This window comes from Saccoglossus kowalevskii, chromosome 1 (genome assembly GCF_978046115.1).
Source record: "Saccoglossus kowalevskii chromosome 1, keSacKowa6.1, whole genome shotgun sequence".
In the NCBI taxonomy this organism is placed as follows: domain Eukaryota; kingdom Metazoa; phylum Hemichordata; class Enteropneusta; family Harrimaniidae; genus Saccoglossus; species Saccoglossus kowalevskii.
In genome coordinates, this window is record NC_140641.1 from 25,144,603 (window position 1) to 25,169,062 (window position 24,460).

The 24,460-nt window shown below is 34.7% G+C and overlaps 1 protein-coding gene across 4 annotated transcripts in view; it reads right to left on the reverse strand.

Moving 5' to 3' along the window:
* Window positions 1-19,558, reverse strand: part of LOC102808666 (zinc phosphodiesterase ELAC protein 2-like) — a 40,696-nt gene extending 21,138 nt beyond the window's left edge. The window contains exons 1-12 of one of the 4 annotated variants that reach the window (XR_014929671.1): window positions 19,198-19,556; window positions 17,313-17,366; window positions 16,512-16,582; window positions 15,707-15,771; window positions 14,879-14,933; window positions 13,570-13,638; window positions 12,636-12,734; window positions 12,438-12,502; window positions 12,167-12,225; window positions 11,790-11,850; window positions 11,632-11,683; window positions 11,385-11,544 (exon numbers count right to left, since the gene is read on the reverse strand). Coding sequence is in view for 3 of the 4 variants with exons in the window: in XM_085499975.1 (XP_085356101.1) it covers window positions 11,385-11,544; window positions 11,632-11,683; window positions 11,790-11,850; window positions 12,167-12,225; window positions 12,438-12,502; window positions 12,636-12,734; window positions 13,570-13,638; window positions 14,879-14,933; window positions 15,707-15,771; window positions 16,512-16,582; window positions 17,313-17,366; window positions 19,198-19,409 (1,022 nt within the window). In the remaining variant the exon portion in view is untranslated. Of the gene's footprint in view, window positions 1-11,384; window positions 11,545-11,631; window positions 11,684-11,789; window positions 11,851-12,166; window positions 12,226-12,437; window positions 12,503-12,635; window positions 12,735-13,569; window positions 13,639-14,770; window positions 14,934-15,706; window positions 15,772-16,511; window positions 16,583-17,312; window positions 17,367-19,197 lie in introns of those variants that run through there. The other 3 variants (XM_085499975.1, XM_085499968.1, XM_085499981.1) reach the window with 3 other exon arrangements.
* Between the last annotated feature and the right edge of the window lie 4,902 nt (window positions 19,559-24,460).

Here is a 24,460-nt window from a genome sequence, read left to right on the forward strand (position 1 = left end):
ATGCAACTCATTCACACACAGTGTAATGCTAAAATGCCTATCATGGGTTATAATGCTATGATGCAATGCATTCACACACAGTGTAATGCTAAAATGCCTATCATGGGTTATAATGTTATAATGCAATGCATTCACACACAGTGTAATGCTAAAATGCCTATCATGAGTTATAATGCTATAATGCAATGCATTCACACACAGTGTAATGCTAAAATGCCTATCATGGGTTATAATGCTATAATGCAACGCATTCACACACAGTGTAATGCTAAAATGCCTATCATGGGTTATAATGCTATAATGCAATGCATTCACACACAGTGTAATGCTAAAATGCCTATCATGGGTTATAATACTATAATAATGCAATGCATTCACACACAGTGTAATGCTAAAATGCCTATCATGGGTTATAATGCTATAATGCAATGCATTCACACACAGTGTAATGCTAAAATGCCTATCATGGGTTATAATGTTATAATGCAATGCATTCACACACAGTGTAATGCTAAAATGCCTATCATGAGTTATAATGCTATAATGCAATGCATTCACACACAGTGTAATGCTAAAATGCCTATCATGGGTTATAATGCTATAATGCAATGCATTCACACACATTGTAATGCTAAAATGCCTATCATGGGTTATAATGCTATAATGCAACGCATTCACACACAGTGTAATGCTAAAATGCCTATCATGGGTTATAATACTATAATGCAACGCATTCACACACAGTGTAATGCTAAAATGCCTATCATGGGTTATAATGCTATAATGCAACGCATTCACACACAGTGTAATGCTAAAATGCCTATCATGGGTTATAATACTATAATGCAACGCATTCACACACAGTGTAATGCTAAAATGCCTATCATGGGTTATAATGCTATAATGCAACGCATTCACACACAGTGTAATGCTAAAATGCCTATCATGGGTTATAATGCTATAATGCAATGCATTCACACACAGTGTAATGCTAAAATGCCTATCATGGGTTATAATACTATAATGCAACGCATTCACACACAGTGTAATGCTAAAATGCCTATCATGGGTTATAATGCTATAATGCAATGCATTCACACACAGTGTAATGCTAAAATGCCTATCATGGGTTATAATGCTATAATGCAATGCATTCACACACAGTGTAATGCTAAAATGCCTATCATGGGTTATAATGCTATAATGCAACGCATTCACACACAGTGTAATGCTAAAATGCCTATCATGGGTTATAATGCTATAATGCAATGCATTCACACACAGTGTAATGCTAAAATGCCTATCATGGGTTATAATGCTATAATGCAACGCATTCACACACAGTGTAATGCTAAAATGCCTATCATGGGTTATAATGCTATAATGCAACGCATTCACACACAGTGTAATGCTAAAATGTCTATCATGGGTTATAATACTATAATGCAACGCATTCACACACAGTGTAATGCTAAAATGCCTATCATGGGTTATAATGCTATAATGCAATGCATTCACACACAGTGTAATGCTAAAATGCCTATCATGGGTTATAATGCTATAATGCAACGCATTCACACACAGTGTAATGCTAAAATGCCTATCATGGGTTATAATGCTATAATGCAATGCATTCACACACAGTGTAATGCTAAAATGCCTATCATGGGTTATAATGCTATAATGCAATGCATTCACACACAGTGTAATGCTAAAATGCCTATCATGGGTTATAATGTTATAATGCAATGCATTCACACACATTGTAATGCTAAAATGCCTATCATGGGTTATAATGCTATAATGCAATGCATTCACACACAGTGTAATGCTAAAATGCCTATCATGGGTTATAATGCTATAATGCAATGCATTCACACACAGTGTAATGCTAAAATGCCTATCATGGGTTATAATGTTATAATGCAACGCATTCACACACAGTGTAATGCTAAAATGCCTATCATGGGTTATAATGCTATAATGCAATGCATTCACACACAGTGTAATGCTAAAATGCCTATCATGGGTTATAATGCTATAATGCAATGCATTCACACACAGTGTAATGCTAAAATGCCTATCATGGGTTATAATGCTATAATGCAATGCATTCACACACAGTGTAATGCTAAAATGCCTATCATGGGTTATAATGCTATAATGCAATGCATTCACACACAGTGTAATGCTAAAATGCCTATCATGGGTTATAATGTTATAATGCAATGCATTCACACACATTGTAATGCTAAAATGCCTATCATGGGTTATAATGCTATAATGCAATGCATTCACACACAGTGTAATGCTAAAATGCCTATCATGGGTTATAATGCTATAATGCAATGCATTCACACACATTGTAATGCTAAAATGCCTATCATGGGTTATAATGCTATAATGCAATGCATTCACACACAGTGTAATGCTAAAATGCCTATCATGGGTTATAATGCTATAATGCAACGCATTCACACACAGTGTAATGCTAAAATGCCTATCATGGGTTATAATGCTATAATGCAATGCATTCACACACAGTGTAATGCTAAAATGCCTATCATGGGTTATAATGCTATAATGCAATGCATTCACACACAGTGTAATGCTAAAATGCCTATCATGGGTTATAATGCTATAATAATGCAACTCATTCACACACAGTGTAATGCTAAAATGCCTATCATGGGTTATAATGCTATGATGCAATGCATTCACACACAGTGTAATGCTAAAATGCCTATCATGGGTTATAATGTTATAATGCAATGCATTCACACACAGTGTAATGCTAAAATGCCTATCATGAGTTATAATGCTATAATGCAATGCATTCACACACAGTGTAATGCTAAAATGCCTATCATGGGTTATAATGCTATAATGCAACGCATTCACACACAGTGTAATGCTAAAATGCCTATCATGGGTTATAATGCTATAATGCAATGCATTCACACACAGTGTAATGCTAAAATGCCTATCATGGGTTATAATACTATAATAATGCAATGCATTCACACACAGTGTAATGCTAAAATGCCTATCATGGGTTATAATGCTATAATGCAATGCATTCACACACAGTGTAATGCTAAAATGCCTATCATGGGTTATAATGTTATAATGCAATGCATTCACACACAGTGTAATGCTAAAATGCCTATCATGAGTTATAATGCTATAATGCAATGCATTCACACACAGTGTAATGCTAAAATGCCTATCATGGGTTATAATGCTATAATGCAATGCATTCACACACATTGTAATGCTAAAATGCCTATCATGGGTTATAATGCTATAATGCAACGCATTCACACACAGTGTAATGCTAAAATGCCTATCATGGGTTATAATACTATAATGCAACGCATTCACACACAGTGTAATGCTAAAATGCCTATCATGGGTTATAATGCTATAATGCAACGCATTCACACACAGTGTAATGCTAAAATGCCTATCATGGGTTATAATACTATAATGCAACGCATTCACACACAGTGTAATGCTAAAATGCCTATCATGGGTTATAATGCTATAATGCAACGCATTCACACACAGTGTAATGCTAAAATGCCTATCATGGGTTATAATGCTATAATGCAATGCATTCACACACAGTGTAATGCTAAAATGCCTATCATGGGTTATAATACTATAATGCAACGCATTCACACACAGTGTAATGCTAAAATGCCTATCATGGGTTATAATGCTATAATGCAATGCATTCACACACAGTGTAATGCTAAAATGCCTATCATGGGTTATAATGCTATAATGCAATGCATTCACACACAGTGTAATGCTAAAATGCCTATCATGGGTTATAATGCTATAATGCAACGCATTCACACACAGTGTAATGCTAAAATGCCTATCATGGGTTATAATGCTATAATGCAATGCATTCACACACAGTGTAATGCTAAAATGCCTATCATGGGTTATAATGCTATAATGCAACGCATTCACACACAGTGTAATGCTAAAATGCCTATCATGGGTTATAATGCTATAATGCAACGCATTCACACACAGTGTAATGCTAAAATGCCTATCATGGGTTATAATGCTATAATGCAACGCATTCACACACAGTGTAATGCTAAAATGTCTATCATGGGTTATAATACTATAATAATGCAACGCATTCACACACAGTGTAATGCTAAAATGCCTATCATGGGTTATAATGCTATAATGCAACGCATTCACACACAGTGTAATGCTAAAATGCCTATCATGGGTTATAATGCTATAATGCAACGCATTCACACACAGTGTAATGCTAAAATGCCTATCATGGGTTATAATGCTATAATGCAATGCATTCACACACAGTGTAATGCTAAAATGCCTATCATGGGTTATAATGCTATAATGCAACGCATTCACACACAGTGTAATGCTAAAATGCCTATCATGGGTTATAATGCTATAATGCAATGCATTCACACACAGTGTAATGCTAAAATGCCTATCATGGGTTATAATGCTATAATGCAACGCATTCACACACAGTGTAATGCTAAAATGCCTATCATGGGTTATAATGCTATAATGCAACGCATTCACACACAGTGTAATGCTAAAATGCCTATCATGGGTTATAATGCTATAATGCAATGCATTCACACACAGTGTAATGCTAAAATGCCTATCATGGGTTATAATGCTATAATGCAACGCATTCACACACAGTGTAATGCTAAAATGCCTATCATGGGTTATAATGCTATAATGCAATGCATTCACACACAGTGTAATGCTAAAATGCCTATCATGGGTTATAATGCTATAATGCAATGCATTCACACACAGTGTAATGCTAAAATGCCTATCATGGGTTATAATGCTATAATGCAATGCATTCACACACAGTGTAATGCTAAAATGCCTATCATGGGTTATAATGCTATAATGCAATGCATTCACACACAGTGTAATGCTAAAATGCCTATCATGGGTTATAATGCTATAATGCAACGCATTCACACACAGTGTAATGCTAAAATGCCTATCATGGGTTATAATGCTATAATGCAACGCATTCACACACAGTGTAATGCTAAAATGCCTATCATGGGTTATAATGTTATAATGCAATGCATTCACACACAGTGTAATGCTAAAATGCCTATCATGGGTTATAATGCTATAATGCAATGCATTCACACACAGTGTAATGCTAAAATGCCTATCATGGGTTATAATGCTATAATGCAATGCATTCACACACAGTGTAATGCTAAAATGCCTATCATGGGTTATAATGCTATAATGCAACTCATTCACACACAGTGTAATGCTAAAATGCCTATCATGGGTTATAATGCTATAATGCAATGCATTCACACACAGTGTAATGCTAAAATGCCTATCATGGGTTATAATGCTATAATGCAACGCATTCACACACAGTGTAATGCTAAAATGCCTATCATGGGTTATAATGCTATAATGCAATGCATTCACACACAGTGTAATGCTAAAATGCCTATCATGGGTTATAATGCTATAATGCAATGCATTCACACACAGTGTAATGCTAAAATGCCTATCATGGGTTATAATGCTATAATGCAATGCATTCACACACAGTGTAATGCTAAAATGCCTATCATGAGTTATAATGCTATAATGCAATGCATTCACACACAGTGTAATGCTAAAATGCCTATCATGGGTTATAATGCTATAATGCAATGCATTCACACACAGTGTAATGCTAAAATGCCTATCATGGGTTATAATGCTATAATGCAATGCATTCACACACAGTGTAATGCTAAAATGCCTATCATGAGTTATAATGCTATAATGCAATGCATTCACACACAGTGTAATGCTAAAATGCCTATCATGGGTTATAATGCTATAATGCAATGCATTCACACACAGTGTAATGCTAAAATGCCTATCATGGGTTATAATGCTATAATGCAATGCATTCACACACAGTGTAATGCTAAAATGCCTATCATGGGTTATAATGCTATAATGCAATGCATTCACACACAGTGTAATGCTAAAATGCCTATCATGGGTTATAATGCTATAATGCAATGCATTCACACACAGTGTAATGCTAAAATGCCTATCATGGGTTATAATGCTATAATGCAATGCATTCACACACAGTGTAATGCTAAAATGCCTATCATGGGTTATAATGCTATAATGCAATGCATTCACACACAGTGTAATGCTAAAATGCCTATCATGGGTTATAATGCTATAATGCAACGCATTCACACACAGTGTAATGCTAAAATGCCTATCATGGGTTATAATGCTATAATGCAATGCATTCACACACAGTGTAATGCTAAAATGCCTATCATGGGTTATAATGCTATAATGCAATGCATTCACACACAGTGTAATGCTAAAATGCCTATCATGGGTTATAATGCTATAATGCAATGCATTCACACACAGTGTAATGCTAAAATGCCTATCATGGGTTATAATGCTATAATGCAACGCATTCACACACAGTGTAATGCTAAAATGCCTATCATGGGTTATAATGCTATAATGCAATGCATTCACACACAGTGTAATGCTAAAATGCCTATCATGGGTTATAATGCTATAATGCAATGCATTCACACACAGTGTAATGCTAAAATGCCTATCATGGGTTATAATGCTATAATGCAATGCATTCACACACAGTGTAATGCTAAAATGCCTATCATGGGTTATAATGCTATAATGCAACGCATTCACACACAGTGTAATGCTAAAATGCCTATCATGGGTTATAATGCTATAATGCAATGCATTCACACACAGTGTAATGCTAAAATGCCTATCATGGGTTATAATGCTATAATGCAATGCATTCACACACAGTGTAATGCTAAAATGCCTATCATGGGTTATAATGCTATAATGCAATGCATTCACACACAGTGTAATGCTAAAATGCCTATCATGGGTTATAATGCTATAATGCAATGCATTCACACACAGTGTAATGCTAAAATGCCTATCATGGGTTATAATACTATAATGCAATGCATTCACACACAGTGTAATGCTAAAATGCCTATCATGGGTTATAATGCTATAATGCAATGCATTCACACACAGTGTAATGCTAAAATGCCTATCATGGGTTATAATGCTATAATGCAATGCATTCACACACAGTGTAATGCTAAAATGCCTATCATGGGTTATAATGCTATAATGCAATGCATTCACACACAGTGTAATGCTAAAATGCCTATCATGGGTTATAATGCTATAATGCAATGCATTCACACACAGTGTAATGCTAAAATGCCTATCATGGGTTATAATGCTATAATGCAATGCATTCACACACAGTGTAATGCTAAAATGCCTATCATGGGTTATAATGCTATAATGCAATGCATTCACACACAGTGTAATGCTAAAATGCCTATCATGGGTTATAATGCTATAATGCAATGCATTCACACACAGTGTAATGCTAAAATGCCTATCATGGGTTATAATGCTATAATGCAATGCATTCACGCACAGTGTAATGCTAAAATGCCTATCATGGGTTATAATGCTATAATGCAATGCATTCACACACAGTGTAATGCTAAAATGCCTATCATGGGTTATAATGCTATAATGCAATGCATTCACACACAGTGTAATGCTAAAATGCCTATCATGGGTTATAATGTTATAATGCAATGCATTCACACACAGTGTAATGCTAAAATGCCTATCATGGGTTATAATGCTATAATGCAATGCATTCACACACAGTGTAATGCTAAAATGCCTATCATGGGTTATAATGCTATAATGCAATGCATTCACACACAGTGTAATGCTAAAATGCCTATCATGGGTTATAATGCTATAATGCAATGCATTCACACACAGTGTAATGCTAAAATGCCTATCATGGGTTATAATGCTATAATAATGCAACTCATTCACACACAGTGTAATGCTAAAATGCCTATCATGGGTTATAATGCTATAATGCAATGCATTCACACACAGTGTAATGCTAAAATGCCTATCATGGGTTATAATGCTATAATGCAATGCATTCACACACAGTGTAATGCTAAAATGCCTATCATGGGTTATAATGCTATAATGCAATGCATTCACACACAGTGTAATGCTAAAATGCCTATCATGGGTTATAATGCTATAATGCAATGCATTCACACACAGTGTAATGCTAAAATGCCTATCATGGGTTATAATGCTATAATGCAATGCATTCACAGACAGTGTAATGCTAAAATGCCTATCATGGGTTATAATGCTATAATGCAATGCATTCACACACAGTGTAATGCTAAAATGCCTATCATGGGTTATAATGCTATAATGCAATGCATTCACACACAGTCTAATGCTAAAATGCCTATCATGGGTTATAATGCTATAATGCAATGCATTCACACACAGTCTAATGCTAAAATGCCTATCATGGGTTATAATGCTATAATGCAATGCATTCACACACAGTGTAATGCTAAAATGCCTATCATGGGTTATAATGCTATAATGCAATGCATTCACACACAGTGTAATGCTAAAATGCCTATCATGGGTTATAATGCTAAATTAACCACAGTTGGACATTTGTTTTGAGATGACCTGTTACCTGGCTATTGGTCAGAATGTCCTCAGACAAAGTGGAGCCAGTTTGTGCGATTCCTTGCATAATCAGCCATCTTGTACCGTTATGTGTAAAGTATGACTAGCGCACAGACGCAAAATTATTACTTGTACTGGGTAGTCTTTATTTTCTGACTACATCCAAATAAGGACTTAAAATTATGGTAACCAAACAATTAAACAAGCAGCCTCTCGGCTGAGATAGCTCCACTGTTAGCAATGCACATTTCAATTAAAGAACTGAAGATATCATTAGAAAATGAACAATATGTATAGTATCAAAACGATCAGACTGTTTTCAACAAGATGTGGAAAATATCACTTTTTACCAAAAATTACAAAAATATTCACCAAAATTAGAGAATTAAAGATATCATTACAAAATGAACAAATCTGAGAGAGGTCCGCATGTAGTACCTATATATGTAATATCAAAGCAATTGGACTTGCGGTTTTCAACAAGAAGTCGAAAATATCACTTTTTACCAAAAATTACAAAAATATTCATCAAAATTAGAGAATTAAAGATATCATCATGAAATGAACAAATCTGAGAGAGGTCCACATGTAGTACCTATATATGTAATATCAAAGCAATTGGACTTGCGGTTTTCAACAAGAAGTCGAAAATATCACTTTTTACCAAAAATTACAAAAATATTCACCGAAATTAGAGAATTAAAGATATCATTACAAAATGAACAAATCTGAGAGAGGTCCGCATGTAGTACCTATATATGTAATATCAAAGCAATTGGACTTGCGGTTTTCAACAAGAAGTCGAAAATATCACTTTTTACCAAAAATTACAAAAATATTCACCAAAATTAGAGAATTGAAGATATCATCATGAAATGAACAAATCTGAGAGAGGTGCACATGTAGTACCTATATATGTAATATCAAAGCAATTGGACTTGCGGTTTTCAACAAGAAGTCGAAAATATCACTTTTTACCAAAAATGACAAAAATATTCACCAAAATTAGAGAATTAATCTTGCATTTGACTGTATTCTGACTTGTGGAAATCAATGATGACACATTTCACTTTATTTGTCAAAAATAAGTAGTATTTCCCAAAGCCTGGCATGGTAAATGAAAGATGTATTTTGGAAAATTGTTCGAGGGTGGTAACTTGGTTACAATGTTGGACGTAATGCATTGCACATATGTAAACTTTAAATTAGCTTGAACTGGCTTAATATACCGTATTACCCCGGGCACGCGCCCCTCCCTGGGCAAGCGCCCACCCCCCCCCCTATTTTCACAAAAGTTACATGTTGGGGACATCCTCGGTTAAACGCCCATGGTGATTTTTAGCCAAGAATGGGATCAACAATAAAGTATTATTTGTCAAAAACGAACGCGTTTGATTTATTTAAATAGTGTGTTTGTTATGGTAGTTCTTTTTTGGGAGTGTGCGGTGGCCCTTAAAAGGGCCGTTTTGTTTGTGTTTTTACGTAAAAACTCATTGGAACTTAACGGCGTGAGATGAACCACGGAGCATGTGGCGCATACGTTCTGCTTTCTCTTCATTCACGTAGAGGTCAAAATACGCGTTCTATTTTTACGCGTTAAGTTTGGCTCTTCCGTTTCACCCCCTCCGGAATGTTCTACTTTCGCAGCCTAATCGCAGGTTTTTCAAAAGACATCGAAAAAAACACAAGAATTAGTAGAAATGTTCCTGTTTTGGGCGGATTATGTCTTTATTACAAAAATGCTGAAAAACCGTGAGTTTTTGCCTTAGTTATTTTTTTATTGGCGAAAAACTGCGAACTCGGCAAATTTGGTTGCACAACTTTCGCTTCCCTTTATCATATACACCCAGCCAGCGACACCGGTGCCAGCTGACTGCGAACGGGAGCTAGCACTTTTGAGACATCACGTCGTAAACTTGCTACTTTCTTTCCATCCTTCATCACAGCTATGGCATTACGGTCATGTGGATTATTTTTCTGTCGTTGAAGAAAAAACATTTTGCCGACCTCAAGCCCATTACGATAACCATAAAGAGGCATGCCGACGATGGGAACTTGTTGCATCATTGTTATTTTTGTGCCGTGTGTGGGTGCGTGAATACATCATGTTAATGAGGTCGACCGGAGTTTATTTTCAGTCTGTTTTTTTATGTATCGCCATTTGAATATGTTTATGTATTCACAATAGTTTGTAAACATTTCACATCAGTAATAAAAGGTTTATTTGTTTCATAACCCTGTCTGCTATTCTTCAGTAATTACGATGCGATGTATCAATACGTGCGTGAACAAAATTATGCTAATGAGGTCATCGCCATCTTGGATTACAAGCGGTAGTTTTTTCCGGCCGTTTCGACTTGCACTGATCCCGGTTACTAACAATGTAACCGTGCATTGATTACAATACTTACCATACTTTGTAGCCAATTTCAGTGAGTAGTACAATTTCATTCGCTGACATAAAACAAGCTTTATTCTTGAAATTCGACCCTGTGTCTTAGTGTTCCCACAGTTCTTGACCGAGTGCTCACGTTTATTGAAACCTCGCATAAATCAAGAAATAAGTACGTGTACACAGTGTACGAAAGCATTCCTTTATTTGACCTTATCATACGATCACAAAAACAACCTTTTAAAATCTTTTTTGGGGTGGTCCTCGGGTAAGCGCCCACCCCCAATTTTTCACGATTTTGTATGATCAGGCCCCTGGGCGCGTGCCCGGGGTAATACGGTATATACAATATTGACTGTCATACCTTTTCATCCATGCCTGGTATCTACTAGTACTGAGTATTTCTGGAGGTGTTAGATGCACTACCAATGATACTGGCTGTTCTACATCATCTTTTAGGTATTCATTCAGTTTAGTACTAGACTCAAGACTATCCAGATAATCCTCAGTTGGACATTCCAGAACTGAAATATGAACACAATATTTACATGTCACCACTGTGCATGAGCAAAAAACGTACACTGAAGTCTAAGAATTGATTTTATACCCACCTATAAATACAGGACCAATAACAACAGGTGTTAAAACATCTGCTGGATGTACCTGCAAATACAATCATAAAATGCTGAATTCAAATATGATACAACATGTAATTAAATAGAGTAAAATATGATTGTGCATTAAAATTAAAATTTTAGGATGAGTTCACCTCTTTGCCGTCGGGTGTCAATACTGTTTTACCTCTCTTCAGTTCTCCATATAAGGGACCACTGTCAACAAAACATGAAAACATTGAAAGTAATTTATTCCTACATTTCTTTACCATATTACAGCATGTACCGGTACGGTAGTTGTTTACAGTGTTGTAAATGTTACATTTTGATTCAATCTGAGATACATTTAAATGTATAATAAGAAATGTATTGCCGAAGTAATCAACGTACAAGTAGAATTAATTTATGGGACTGATAGACAAAATTTCTATTGAAACAAAACATTTCCCTTTAAATTTTAAATTGGAATACCAGTATATCACTTTTTATCTTCAAGAAGAAGAAAAATTACCATGAAAGAAAATTTACTTACGGCTTCAAGCCCAACGATATGGCTTTGTTTACAAGTATATTCCCTGGCTTATTGTGCATCTGGAAAAAACAAGTAGATCCAAAATGCAAAATTAAAATAAAACAATATTCATCAAAAATGTTAGTGTATTCACAACATTGAATGCTCAAAGTTGTGTTTATGCATATTAATGAGGTCATGTCACAACATGAGAGAATGGCAAAAATCGCAAAAGATATAGGGGAATCATATGGCATCACCATGTATATTTTTTATAAAGGTGCACTATTACCTTGAAAATGTATGCAATAGACACGTCACCAATTGGACCTGACTTTCTTCGTTTCCGTTTCCGTGCTTATGAAGGTAAGAAAAAGAATTTCCAGTTTAAAATTTCATAATGCAATACATTTCACTTCTACTGAAATTGAAAACCATTTTAAATAGTGTGATGAATTGCATATAATAGTAATATTTATAAGTAACTTACGAGGTTCTATACTTTGCCCTTGTTCTTGAAGTACTTCCATATCTTGAATTATGCTGCCAAGTGGAGACTCAGGAACAGACTCTGAACTCTGAACTTTGCCTACAGTCAATTAAACCTAGTCATTAATAATAACATCCTAGTTTGTGCTTTTTTTTTATCTATGTTTTTTTAAATACACATTTTATTCATACAAGGTAATATTTATTTTAATTTAATATTTATTTGCTAGTAGTTTTTGAAAATTTTGTTACTCGTGAAAGCTTACATGCATACATTGGTGTTCATCTATGATTAAACGTAAGTGATTTCCATATATTAAATATACTGTAAAATACTTAATTTTTGCATGTACATGTAATTTATTTTCGCTGAACGGATGATTCAGATAAAATAAAATTCGGTGAATATACCTTTCTTCCTATATTTTACATTCAACTCATCAAAAATCAGTGAAAATAAATTCCATACAAAACATTCAACATTTTTAGGTCATTGGAAGATACATGTATCAAAAGGAGTCACTGGTGGTAAGTCGCGCCCAGGTCAAACCTCATACTTGTGATTTCCATTAGAAGAGCGCATTGGATTGTTGGAAAATCAATGTCTATCAACACAAATTTTTAATATGCACAGTGAGACGACCACCACCCTTTTAGTTTGTGTTATAGTCAATAAATGTATTACATAATACTTTAACATAACAAACCCGGACAATGGTACTATACTCGAACCTCATGGTGTTAAACATAACTACGGTACTTCGATATTATCCTGGTATTTCTGAATCATAAACATACAATCTAGTAAGAGAATTTCCACCAGATTATTTGCATATACATGTCCAACTAAATATTTTGCTGAATGTCAAATTCTGTTGTGAAAATGTATTAATCTCTCAGAATCACCTGAACCAATCAATCAAGATTTAACTCACCAAAGAGTGGCACAGCATCAATGTTAAAAGTTTTGTCATTCATTGGAAGATCAAGATAAGTTTTAAAATCTGTGATTAAATGAAAAAAAAAATAAAACAGTAAAATTATTTCAGCCTGAACTGGTACCTTAATGACAGTAACATTTTAGAAGCTACAGCAATTTTCCTATTATAAGTGCATCTCCAATAGAAGCCCATATACCGCAACTTCAGGTCACATAGTTTGTACATGTATACTGAATCACTATAATACGAGGTTATTACAAGGATACCTCAAAGTATGCACGAAGACAGTACAGTGGAGGTCAATGCGATGGTGTACTGTCGAAGTGCATACTCTGAGGAATCCTCGTAATATTGTAAAGGGGGTAGTTATTCACTGGGTTTTAATTTAGCTTATTTCGCTGACTGGAAAATGCGCTAAATTAAAACCCAGTGAATATGTAAAATTTAGCATAGAACACATTATCTAAATGACGAAACCGTGAATTTAAAACCCACTGAATATGCCTGAAATGGTAAATCAGTGAAATTTAAACCCAGTGAAAATTAGTCATTTTACAGTAACCTTATTATTATACATCTTTTCCTTCCAAGGATACATCATGGGAATGCCGAAATCCAAAATGATTAGAACAGAATCAGCAAACTTCTTTGTGTGGAGTCCGGTCAAACCCTGGTGGCAGCTATATTTGTTTTTATTATTAGAGGACGCTTACATGCGTAATCATTCCTTATTTGGAATTTGCATATCCTAATATGGTAGGATGAAAATACCCATAAAATACTGCAAAATTACGACACTCTGTAACTTATGGCGTTACGGCGACAGATGTATAATAATATTGGTTTTTTCGATCATAGAAATACTGAAACACACTGTAATTTACAAAAGTGTACGTGCTAATATTAGAGCAAATGCAGTATATGCCAACTTAATTTTTCCTATATAAAATAATTTTGTGCGAAATAGAGATTTCCCTATTTCAACATTCATTTAAACTGAGCTCCACAAAACTCAGATAACCACCCCTGCCATCATTTTGTTACATACATTGTATTATTATTATTTTCTGGGTTTTCTGGTAACGTATTTACCATAGTTGTGTAACAAACTTTAGCATTGTGTTCAGTGATGTTTTCTGTATTGTACATAAAGTGCCTAGAGAATATGTCAACCCTACATTTTTGCAGAATTTACCATTCTATTCCCACAGTCCAATTGTAGTCTTCAGGCTCAGATACATCGCATATTTTGTCTTTGAATCTGGACTCGGACTAATCATTTTTTTGCAATGTACATACTCACCAATTTCCATTTCGGCAAATCTGGCAAAGGCTTTAGTAGCTGACAGTAGTTCAGACTAAAAAAAATCAACAGGGTAAAAGCATTACAAATTATTTCATACAAAATATTGCAAGGTTTCAACCTATCTAGTCAGGCCTAGGGCGAGATAATGTAAAGGACTACAATTAAGCTCCATTCTCTATTGCATTTATTTGTTTAGTGAAGACAGTTTACACTTTTACCTTTGACCTTTTTTCCGCTAAAATGCAACAATTTGTACATTTTATGTGGTTTTCTATAATTATATTAATTTTGTAACAAATGGACATAATTTTGAATTTTAATTTTTTTTTTTCAAATTTATAATAATTTAACATTTGCGAAAAAATATAAAAATAATTATGTACTAAGGTTTATTTTTGTGAAAAGTGACAGAAGTTGACCAAACTATAAATTGTACAAATTTAACTATGTCTGCGTTCGATAAAATTTAATTGTGTCAGAGACTAATTCATTCTGGATCAAGTTATAATAGTTAATTATGAAAATCAGATGCTTAATAAAAACATCACTTTCTGGTTTTTATACATACATGTAACATGGTTTTGTTACATCAAGTCAGTGACCACACTTTCCTACTTATAGTGGGGGGAGTCTTCACCTCACATACAACACACGGCCATAACATGTCGTTGTTTACATCAAGGGTCAACACATGCATGCATTTATTGTTATCTTCTCTTGTGGCTAAATTCCCTAATTAAATGTGCACAGGTGACAACTCCTCCACTTTAAAACACTGTATACTCATATAGCAAGACTCCAAAAATAAAATTAACAGTATCTTACCAGTCCAGAAGGGCCATAGTATGTAGCTTTTCTCATCTTAATATCTTTTAATGTTAAAGTCATACCTGCAAACAGAATGAAGTGTATTATATGATGAGCTACTGTAACCAATCAATCTGGTAAACAGAGCTGTTGTTCCTGGCAACTCTATTAAACCAACAAATATATCATGCCTAGATACATGTGACATTTTTAGTGGTTACTGTCATCAACATATTGTTCAGAACACCCAAAACAGGAACATCGCCAGTTGCTGACTGGTTTTGCTATACACATCTAGAGATCGCTACGTGATTATAACAAGTTAGGTTAAACCAACCTCAACATGAGATGTCAAACTAATAGTGAGGAACTGAGACACATGCATAAATAGAATATAAATAGAAGATCACATTACTATTGCCTTTTAATTTACTTCATTTAATCATATAAATTACTATATAATAAATAGCAAAGTTATCAATATAAAAGTATGTACTAGGTAACACAGTACATGAATATTTCCTAACAATCGTATATATGTATACCCTTGTAAAAATGGTTTGAACTGAGCGATTAATGATTTTGAGATGTGCATTGCAAACCAGTCAGCAAATTAGCTGGCTATGCTGCTGTTTTGGTATTCAGAAAAATATGGCGGTGACAGTAATATCTTTGCTAAAATGTGTCATTTTGAATGATACTGCTTTAATGAGTAAACATTACGTCCAGACTGAATCTATGCTTGAATATTTCAATGATTTGATGTGAAGGTAATAGAGCAGTGCAAAGAATTCAGTGAGTAGAATGTGATTTAATATCTTACCTACTAAACCACCAATGCTGCTCCATTTTAAGCTTGTGAGAAAAATAGTATCACAAGTAGAAAGCTTCATCCTGAGAAACAAATACATAAATATTATTTTTGAAGCATCATCATTTGTACTCACATCAGCAGATTTGATGTTACACAGATATTCACTAGGTTTTAAACTCACTAGTTTGTAACATGTATATATGCTATGGTTAACTTTGCAAATTTACAGGGTTTTAATTTAAATTGGTGTATTCATGCTCAGAACAATTAAAATGTAGCTAAGCCCTATTCAGTATGAAAATTTAACCCATATTCTGCCAGCTGCATGTAATTTTACATTGACTTCACCAGATAGAGGATAAGGCCAGACTATTTTTATTCCCTGTTTCTCGAGTTTTTATAAGGCGAAAAATAAATAAAATTAATTCTCTTTTTTCCATTAGATTTGTGTGATTTTCAAAGGATTGTAAGTGAGATCATTGATAGGAGAGAAGAAATGATCAGAAATAAAATTTTATTCCATGTATAACCTTGCTTCTCATCTGCGCGAGACTTGGTTACTTTGATCATGATACTCTCACGAAAATGCAACTTGGATTTGTTATGTGGCGGGCGGTAAAAAAATGAAGATAAAAATAATATTTTTTTAGCATTTTTTTGTGCTTACAAGTTGGTGGGCTGAAATAAAACTTTATTTTTATTTCATTTTCGGCTCCTATTCATTCAGCGGGTTTGTGAAACAAGGGATAATAAAAGTCTGGCCTAAATAAAATTAAAAAAACATTTTAGCATACATTTGAGTATACTTACTTGTGTTCTGTCATCATTCTCTGTGTTCCTTCACCACAATTTATTAAATAACGACTGCAATGTAACAAAAACAAACATGTCATAGTGTATTTTTTTATCATCAGGAAGCTAGATTTCATCTATAGTGCGCGATTGTGAAACCACAGAGCACTAATTCATACCAATGTTATACTGAACCAATCTTAATGCAATATTTATATATAATACAATTTAATTTTTTTTCTTAGGTTGACATTAGCAGGCACAGTGATTACCACAGGCGAGAATCAGTTGCGATCAACCTAAGAGAAAATAGTGTGGAATTGTAGTTTCATCACATGTACATTTTCAAAAATAGCAAAAGGATGGAGAAGTTGACAGTGGAAGTTATGCACAAATATATCATTGTGTGCCCCTTGTACACTAATTTTGTTGACACTGCATTGTTCTTGGGCAATGCCTGATGCTATCAGTGAGTTGCCAGTAATATTTATGCAAATGTAAATTGGGGTCAGTATTTTAGATAGTGCATAGAAAAACATGCAATGCAATGTCACGTAGTCCCAAACTGGAATATGGTTTTTCTGGCAAAAATTCACTGTATGTCAGCAAGTGACATTCAATGTCCCACACTGTCACTTGGCACAAAAATATTAAATAAAAAAAAAATCTGAAGTTCAGAGGAAAAATAATTTGCTCATTAGTATGTATATTTAATGCTAATTAGTTTGCAGATTAGTTTTGACAGTTCAATATTTTAAGAGAATACTGCACTGTATGACGATTCTGCTCGGCTCTACTCTAATTCATTTGGATTTTTAATTTCAACCAATTTTCCGGAAGGGGCTGAATAATAATTCGAAAAATACACACATGAGTGTGACAAAATAAGACACTGCTACCAGAATCCATGGTTATCAGACCATACATAAACCTGGAAGCTCCGGACAACCTTTCAGCAGCGTGTACAATGAAAAAAAGTTTTGTAGTACATGTATGTGATGTCACACTGTGATGATATGAATTTTTGATCTTCCGTGTATTATGTCACAATGTGGTGATATGTAATTTATGCAAGTCATGAGGTGAAAAACACTGGTGGTTATGGTGAGATGGTCACCATCTTGAATGTAACATCAAAACATTCATTGTTTTCCCACAAGATAATTGGCCAAATTTGAGGCATCCTTCTCAATTATATATACAAGAAATTAGTTTCGAGTCCCATTGAATATGTAATAATAATAATAATAATAATAATATGAGGTTAATAAAAGGATACTGCAAAGTATGCACTTAGACAGTATATGGTCACATCAACAGACTCCTGTTGTACTGCATACTTATTAACCTTATTATTATACATCTTTTGCGCCCAAAACAGATTTTGCAAAATTTTTTTTTGTGTGGTCTCGTCAAACCATGATAGCTTGTCATGTTTGTTTTTGAGGACAGTTACGTGCATAATCGTTCCATATTTGGAATTCGCATTTTTTAATATGGTAGGATGAAAATACCCAGTGCAATAACGCAAAATTACGGCATGCTGCAACTCACGGCGTTAGGTAGCAGATACATTATAATTATTATTATAACTTTATTGTATCCCTAGAAATATTACATGTATGTTTCTAAAGAAAGGTTTATGTGGATTAACTGATCATATAAACAACCGTTTTTTTTTTGACAGTCTGTTTCAATTCAGCCTGATATGGTTCTCGGTATCATAGTCGACTGTGCTGTGTTTTACGATACCCATATGACAGACAAAAAGCCTATGCCGTTGATAGCAAACTAAATACTACTACTAGATTTGTTGACATCTTTGTTAAAATGTTGAAGTTACTTTCAATTCCTAATTGACGGTTTAATAATGATTTATAAATTGCTTTATTTTAACACTTACTTGGTGAAATCGGTGAAAAGAAATAAGGCTGGCGGAGCATGTGCCGGACCCGACCCCACAACTTGTAAAAAGCATGTTGCTGCCGCCCCATCCCCACTCATGTTCTCATTCGGGTGCCTCCTGTTTCGTCGAGTAAACACACTCCGTACACAATTTAGATGTCTATTTCGAATGATAATCTTCGTAATTCTTGAAATCGAGGCAACTGCCATCGGGTACTTAACGTGATTGTCTCGTCATTTTTTAAAGAAAATAAACACATGCAATCGTTCAGCAACATGCATTTTCCTGGAGTAGAGAACCTGCAACCAACAAATCATGTTTTTTAATGTTAGATAGTGTGTTGTTGACATTTCTCCAGTGAAAGAATAATGTCGCTTGTAGAGATAAAACCGCTGTTAAAAAAACATCATTCTCATAATATAGCATACATATTTTAGATTAGCAATATATTAACAAACTTATGACATAAAACGTTGTGGCGCAAGAGTGCTTTTCGTTTGCGCCCGGGCTTACGTCCTACGCCATCAAGTGTTTTAAATACATACTTATTTTGTTTTTAATATCAATCAATCTCAACAATGATGGCGCTTGTCTAATACAAAATCAGCCATCTACTCATCCATCTGTAATTTTAAATAATTATTCTTCAGAATAAAAATAAAGTAGTATTATCTAATTTACAGTTTATTGTACTCCCGGCTAATGTATTTTAGGATTTTGAAAACGGTTTTCGGTCACCGGTCCACGCTTTCTACGAATCATACTTAACAGTTTCCCACCCTAGTTTTCAAATGAAGAATCCCTTTTAGAATTACAGTTTTCACTGTCATGTATATGCGAACTCCCTAGCCTGAGAAACTTTACTACATAATGCGCTATTAGTTGATTCAAAATTCACATTACATGTATTACACTTTGCATGCATTTTTTAAGCACGGGTTATTTTCAACAAAATAATATTATTATATTTGACTTCACACTTCGTACATAGTTCAGGGCAATTTTTGTACGGGATACGAGCGCGTTGGTGGCGTGCTTCCTGCCACTTGGAGTGACGTCGGAGTTGACTAACCAATGGGATACGCGCGCGTACACAATACACGTTCGAACGCCAGAACGCGGCTGTGTTGTAGTAACATGGAATCTCTCGTTTGTCAGATTCGTGTGCAGCTGCAACTTGTGAGTAGGTTTTAATATTCCCCTCTGGTATATAAAATATGCAACATTTATTACATTACAAACAACTTGTTCGCATTATCTACATACTCTGGCAAGCATTGCATAGCAAATAGGACTGAATTCACAATGAACCATTTGTTTATCAGATTTAAAAATGTTCATAAACTTATCAGTATCACTTGAAGTTGAAAAATATGAATTATCTCCCATAAAAATTGGATATGATCGTTCTCTTGCTGTATTGTATTTTGGCACTTCATTACTTATAAAATAATGTAAATACATTTAATTTGATCCGGTAGCACGCTATGAATGCTCCCAATTTATATTGTACCCTGAGGTACAAAGTAATGTTTAAGGTCGGCAGATGAAAAACCATATGGTAGTCGTATTCACATACACTGTGTTACTTAAACGGCGATTTGCAACTTCATGTTCAACTGTAAATGGATCATGTGAAAATATTTGTATGTTTATCGATTGTATTAAAAAAATATATGAATGTTATTATAAAAGTTAAAAATCAAGTTTGTTTTGTAAAAACATTCTGATAACGCACAACTGTTCTCACGTTATTTCAAGTGTTTCTGTCAAAAACTGACCCGACTCGGTATCACAGCTCAAATACGAGATTTGGTTTCGAATTGGGCCGGAAATCACCGGTATGGGAGCGTACAAATTGTCGACAAATGGATCCATCTGTAATGTGAGTTTTACTGCTTCAACTAAGTAATTTTATTTTCTCATATATATTTTCAGAAGTGTAATTTGTACTTGAAATAACTGACTAGTCGTACCCCAACATCATGAGGAAGGCAACTTGTGCAATCGTAACTACTTTGGCGGTTGCTGCTGGTGGAGCACTCTATTATTTGTACTGTAAGCGAAGACGCAATTTGGATGCTCAGAAAAAGATAGAAGATGACATCGTAGATGAGAGTGACAAATCGGTGGATGTGGTAGATCCCGATGTGTTTATTGTTGTAAAAGTTCACGGAAGAGTACGGGATGAGGATGATAAAGACATCGTGCGTGTAAACAACAAGGACTCTGACAAAGAGCTTACTCTCAATCTCTGCCGTGATTTCCCTAAAGCACGTGTAACGACACGTATATCTGCTGAGGTTGAAGAGGTGACGAATCGTGACAATGTTTCAGAACTTCTGAAGGTGCTTTTTGGGGTCAACATAGATATAATCCGAAAAAAGAAAGAGAAAATAGGAGGATATATAAAGGCGGGTGACGAGATGGACGTCGATACTGTAGGAAAAACAGAAGACAGGGCTGACACAGTTATGAACGAGATAAGGATGGCAAGGGAAACAGTGTTACTGTTCGTTGACGTTAATGTCAAAGGACTTGATAGAAATAATGATTCTTGTCACAAAGACAGCCTTGTGCTTATTGGTGGGGTGTACGTACCAGTGGATGAACTGTATCAACTATGTGACAATTCTAGAGTGATTGATGATGGTGAGTTCGGTGCGAGAGTGAGAGTCTTCTCCGATGACAGAGATGGAAGTGGTCAGACAAAACTTGTTCTAAAAGTGGATGTAACGTCCATTGATACAGATGAATTGAAACAAAGTGAGAATGGAATCATGGGTGTGGCAGAAGATGATGAAGAAGAAAACAGCAAGGTGAGTCATTTACCACTTTTCTCAGATAAAAATATGCCACAGTTAAAAACACTTCGAATCATCGCGAAGAATTCGTATTGACCTATGAAACATGTATGCTGAATAATATAAATCACTACTCTCTTATTTTACAGATCGCATTGGACCACGTGACTGGTTAATTGATAGTAGTGGAAACATTTGCGGAAGATCTGATATAATAATAATACGTTTTGTCATTTAATAATTTTCAAAATAACGCATGTATTGTTATTATTAAAAAATGCAAGCATAATTACAACATTTTTCTGTGATTTTATTTTCATCCGGGTGGTAGTATGATTGACTGTATATGATTATCTTGTTGCTACGTTACGCCCGCGTGTCAGTGTCAACTCTGTATACAAATGGTTGATATGACGTGACATTGCATGAATACTCAGTGTTGCAATGAACAGTTTGATGTTTGTATTATATACACACTAGTTGTCCTTAACTTTTTTCACATAATGTTCGTGAAATATCAAAAAAGTTAAATGTAAAGCTTGAAGAAAACGCCAATTTACAAAATAGCTATTCAAATATTTCCTTCATTTCCACGAAAGCGCCTAGGACATTTCTAACAGTTAGAGTCGCTAGTTTATGTAGACAGGCTTTCTAAACGGCCCGCATTGAATTCACAGTTTCGTCAGGTCCCAGTTTCAAAACTATAATATTTTCACATTTATTTTTATTGTAAAATGCACATACCCAGCATGCAACGGTTTGGTAAACATTATTTGAAATAGTATTTTAGGTAACTTGTATGAATTTGATTCATCGTGGGGAAAGGTGGTTGAGGCAAACCAAAACATAAAACGGTTACGTAATACGACAGAATAATATACCTGCCATAAGCAAAAATAAGACCCATACTTATAATATTCTGGTTCCATGTTGTCAGCACATTCCCAGGAGAAATTTTTACAAAATATCCAGATCTATTAATATACTTTTAATACGGCCTGTGCGAATGGTCGCTGTCGACCGTGACACAAAATCTTTTTTTTTCACAAGGCATGGATGACGTAGATGTGGTAGCGCTCTACTCGTACTGTAAGATATTATCTTTTCAGTTCCAAGTGACGAAACCACGATTACTAGACTCTTAGATGATTTTCACATATTCATATTCATACAGAAAATAATATTCTATAGTTCGTTTTGCAAATCACACAAACAAGTGATCCTTACCTTTCCATCAACATAATCTGCAGCAAAGTGCTGGTAAAAAATTGGGCGCGATTGACGTATATCAAATTAGATCCAAAAGTATCAATCGTGTAATGATGTTTAATTCTCTCTAAGCATGTGTTTACCTTCAAATTAAATTTTAGTCTCGCTTTCTTTTTCATTCCATTTTCACCTTAAATGTCTCCTGTTCGCGTCTAACTAGACGATGGTCGACGTCAGTCAGCTGTAACGGTATTGTTTGTTTTCATTGTGGGCTGTTGGTAATCGACAATATTGTATTAAATGGTTCCTGCAATCTTGCTCCAGACCATTTGTCGAGTTATAAATCGAAAAATAGAGGCATCTACCACGTCTCTGTCACGGTGACATCACAAAGTGTCTCGTCGCATTCGAAGTCACGCAACTCAAGCGTGTCTCTGTCATTGTGGCGAACGAAATATTATTGTATGTTCATGGCATGGCATAGTAAACTATGATTGAAGCGAGAAAGAAAGAAAACCTCCCATCAAGCCCGAAAACACGACTTTCTGGGATTGCTACACATTGCCAAGCGCTATGCATCGATAGAGGGCGCGATTTCTCACATGAAGGGAAGTACTAGTACTTCGTGTTTTGAGAATGTAGTTTTTAGGATGACTTATCTGAATTGTTTTTTATAAAGCTTACACCCGTTTAAGATGGACCCGTTTAAGACAGGAAATAAAAAAATGCATTTTACGTTTTTACAGGAAATAATGAAATTTCCATTTACAGTAAAAAATAGGTTTTTACACTTTACAGATAAAGCAAATTCCTAATTACATTTTACACCTTGTCCGTGTCTACGAATTTAAGTTTTTTATTTATATAAATTCCATTAAGGAAATAAAAACAACTGATTACAGCTTACAAAAATACCCCTTGCCGACCCTCTTATATGGCGCTGTGGGGTTTCATTATTGTTCAAATAACAGGATATCACATGGTAATAATAATTCGACATTTTAGTTGGTCAATGCAACAAAGGAGGTTGTTTTGTACAATATTTCCTGTAGTGTTATAAGAGAGGTGTTCTACACCACTGAGCATGTTACTAATGCACACATATGCATTATGAGAGAACTCATGAAAAACTATTGAGTTATCATATACTGGTTCATTTTTTTTAAATGTTTGTTGAAATAATAATATATTACTTTTCCATCTTATATCACCGAGATAAAATTCACCTGATTGGCACGTGGCAAGGT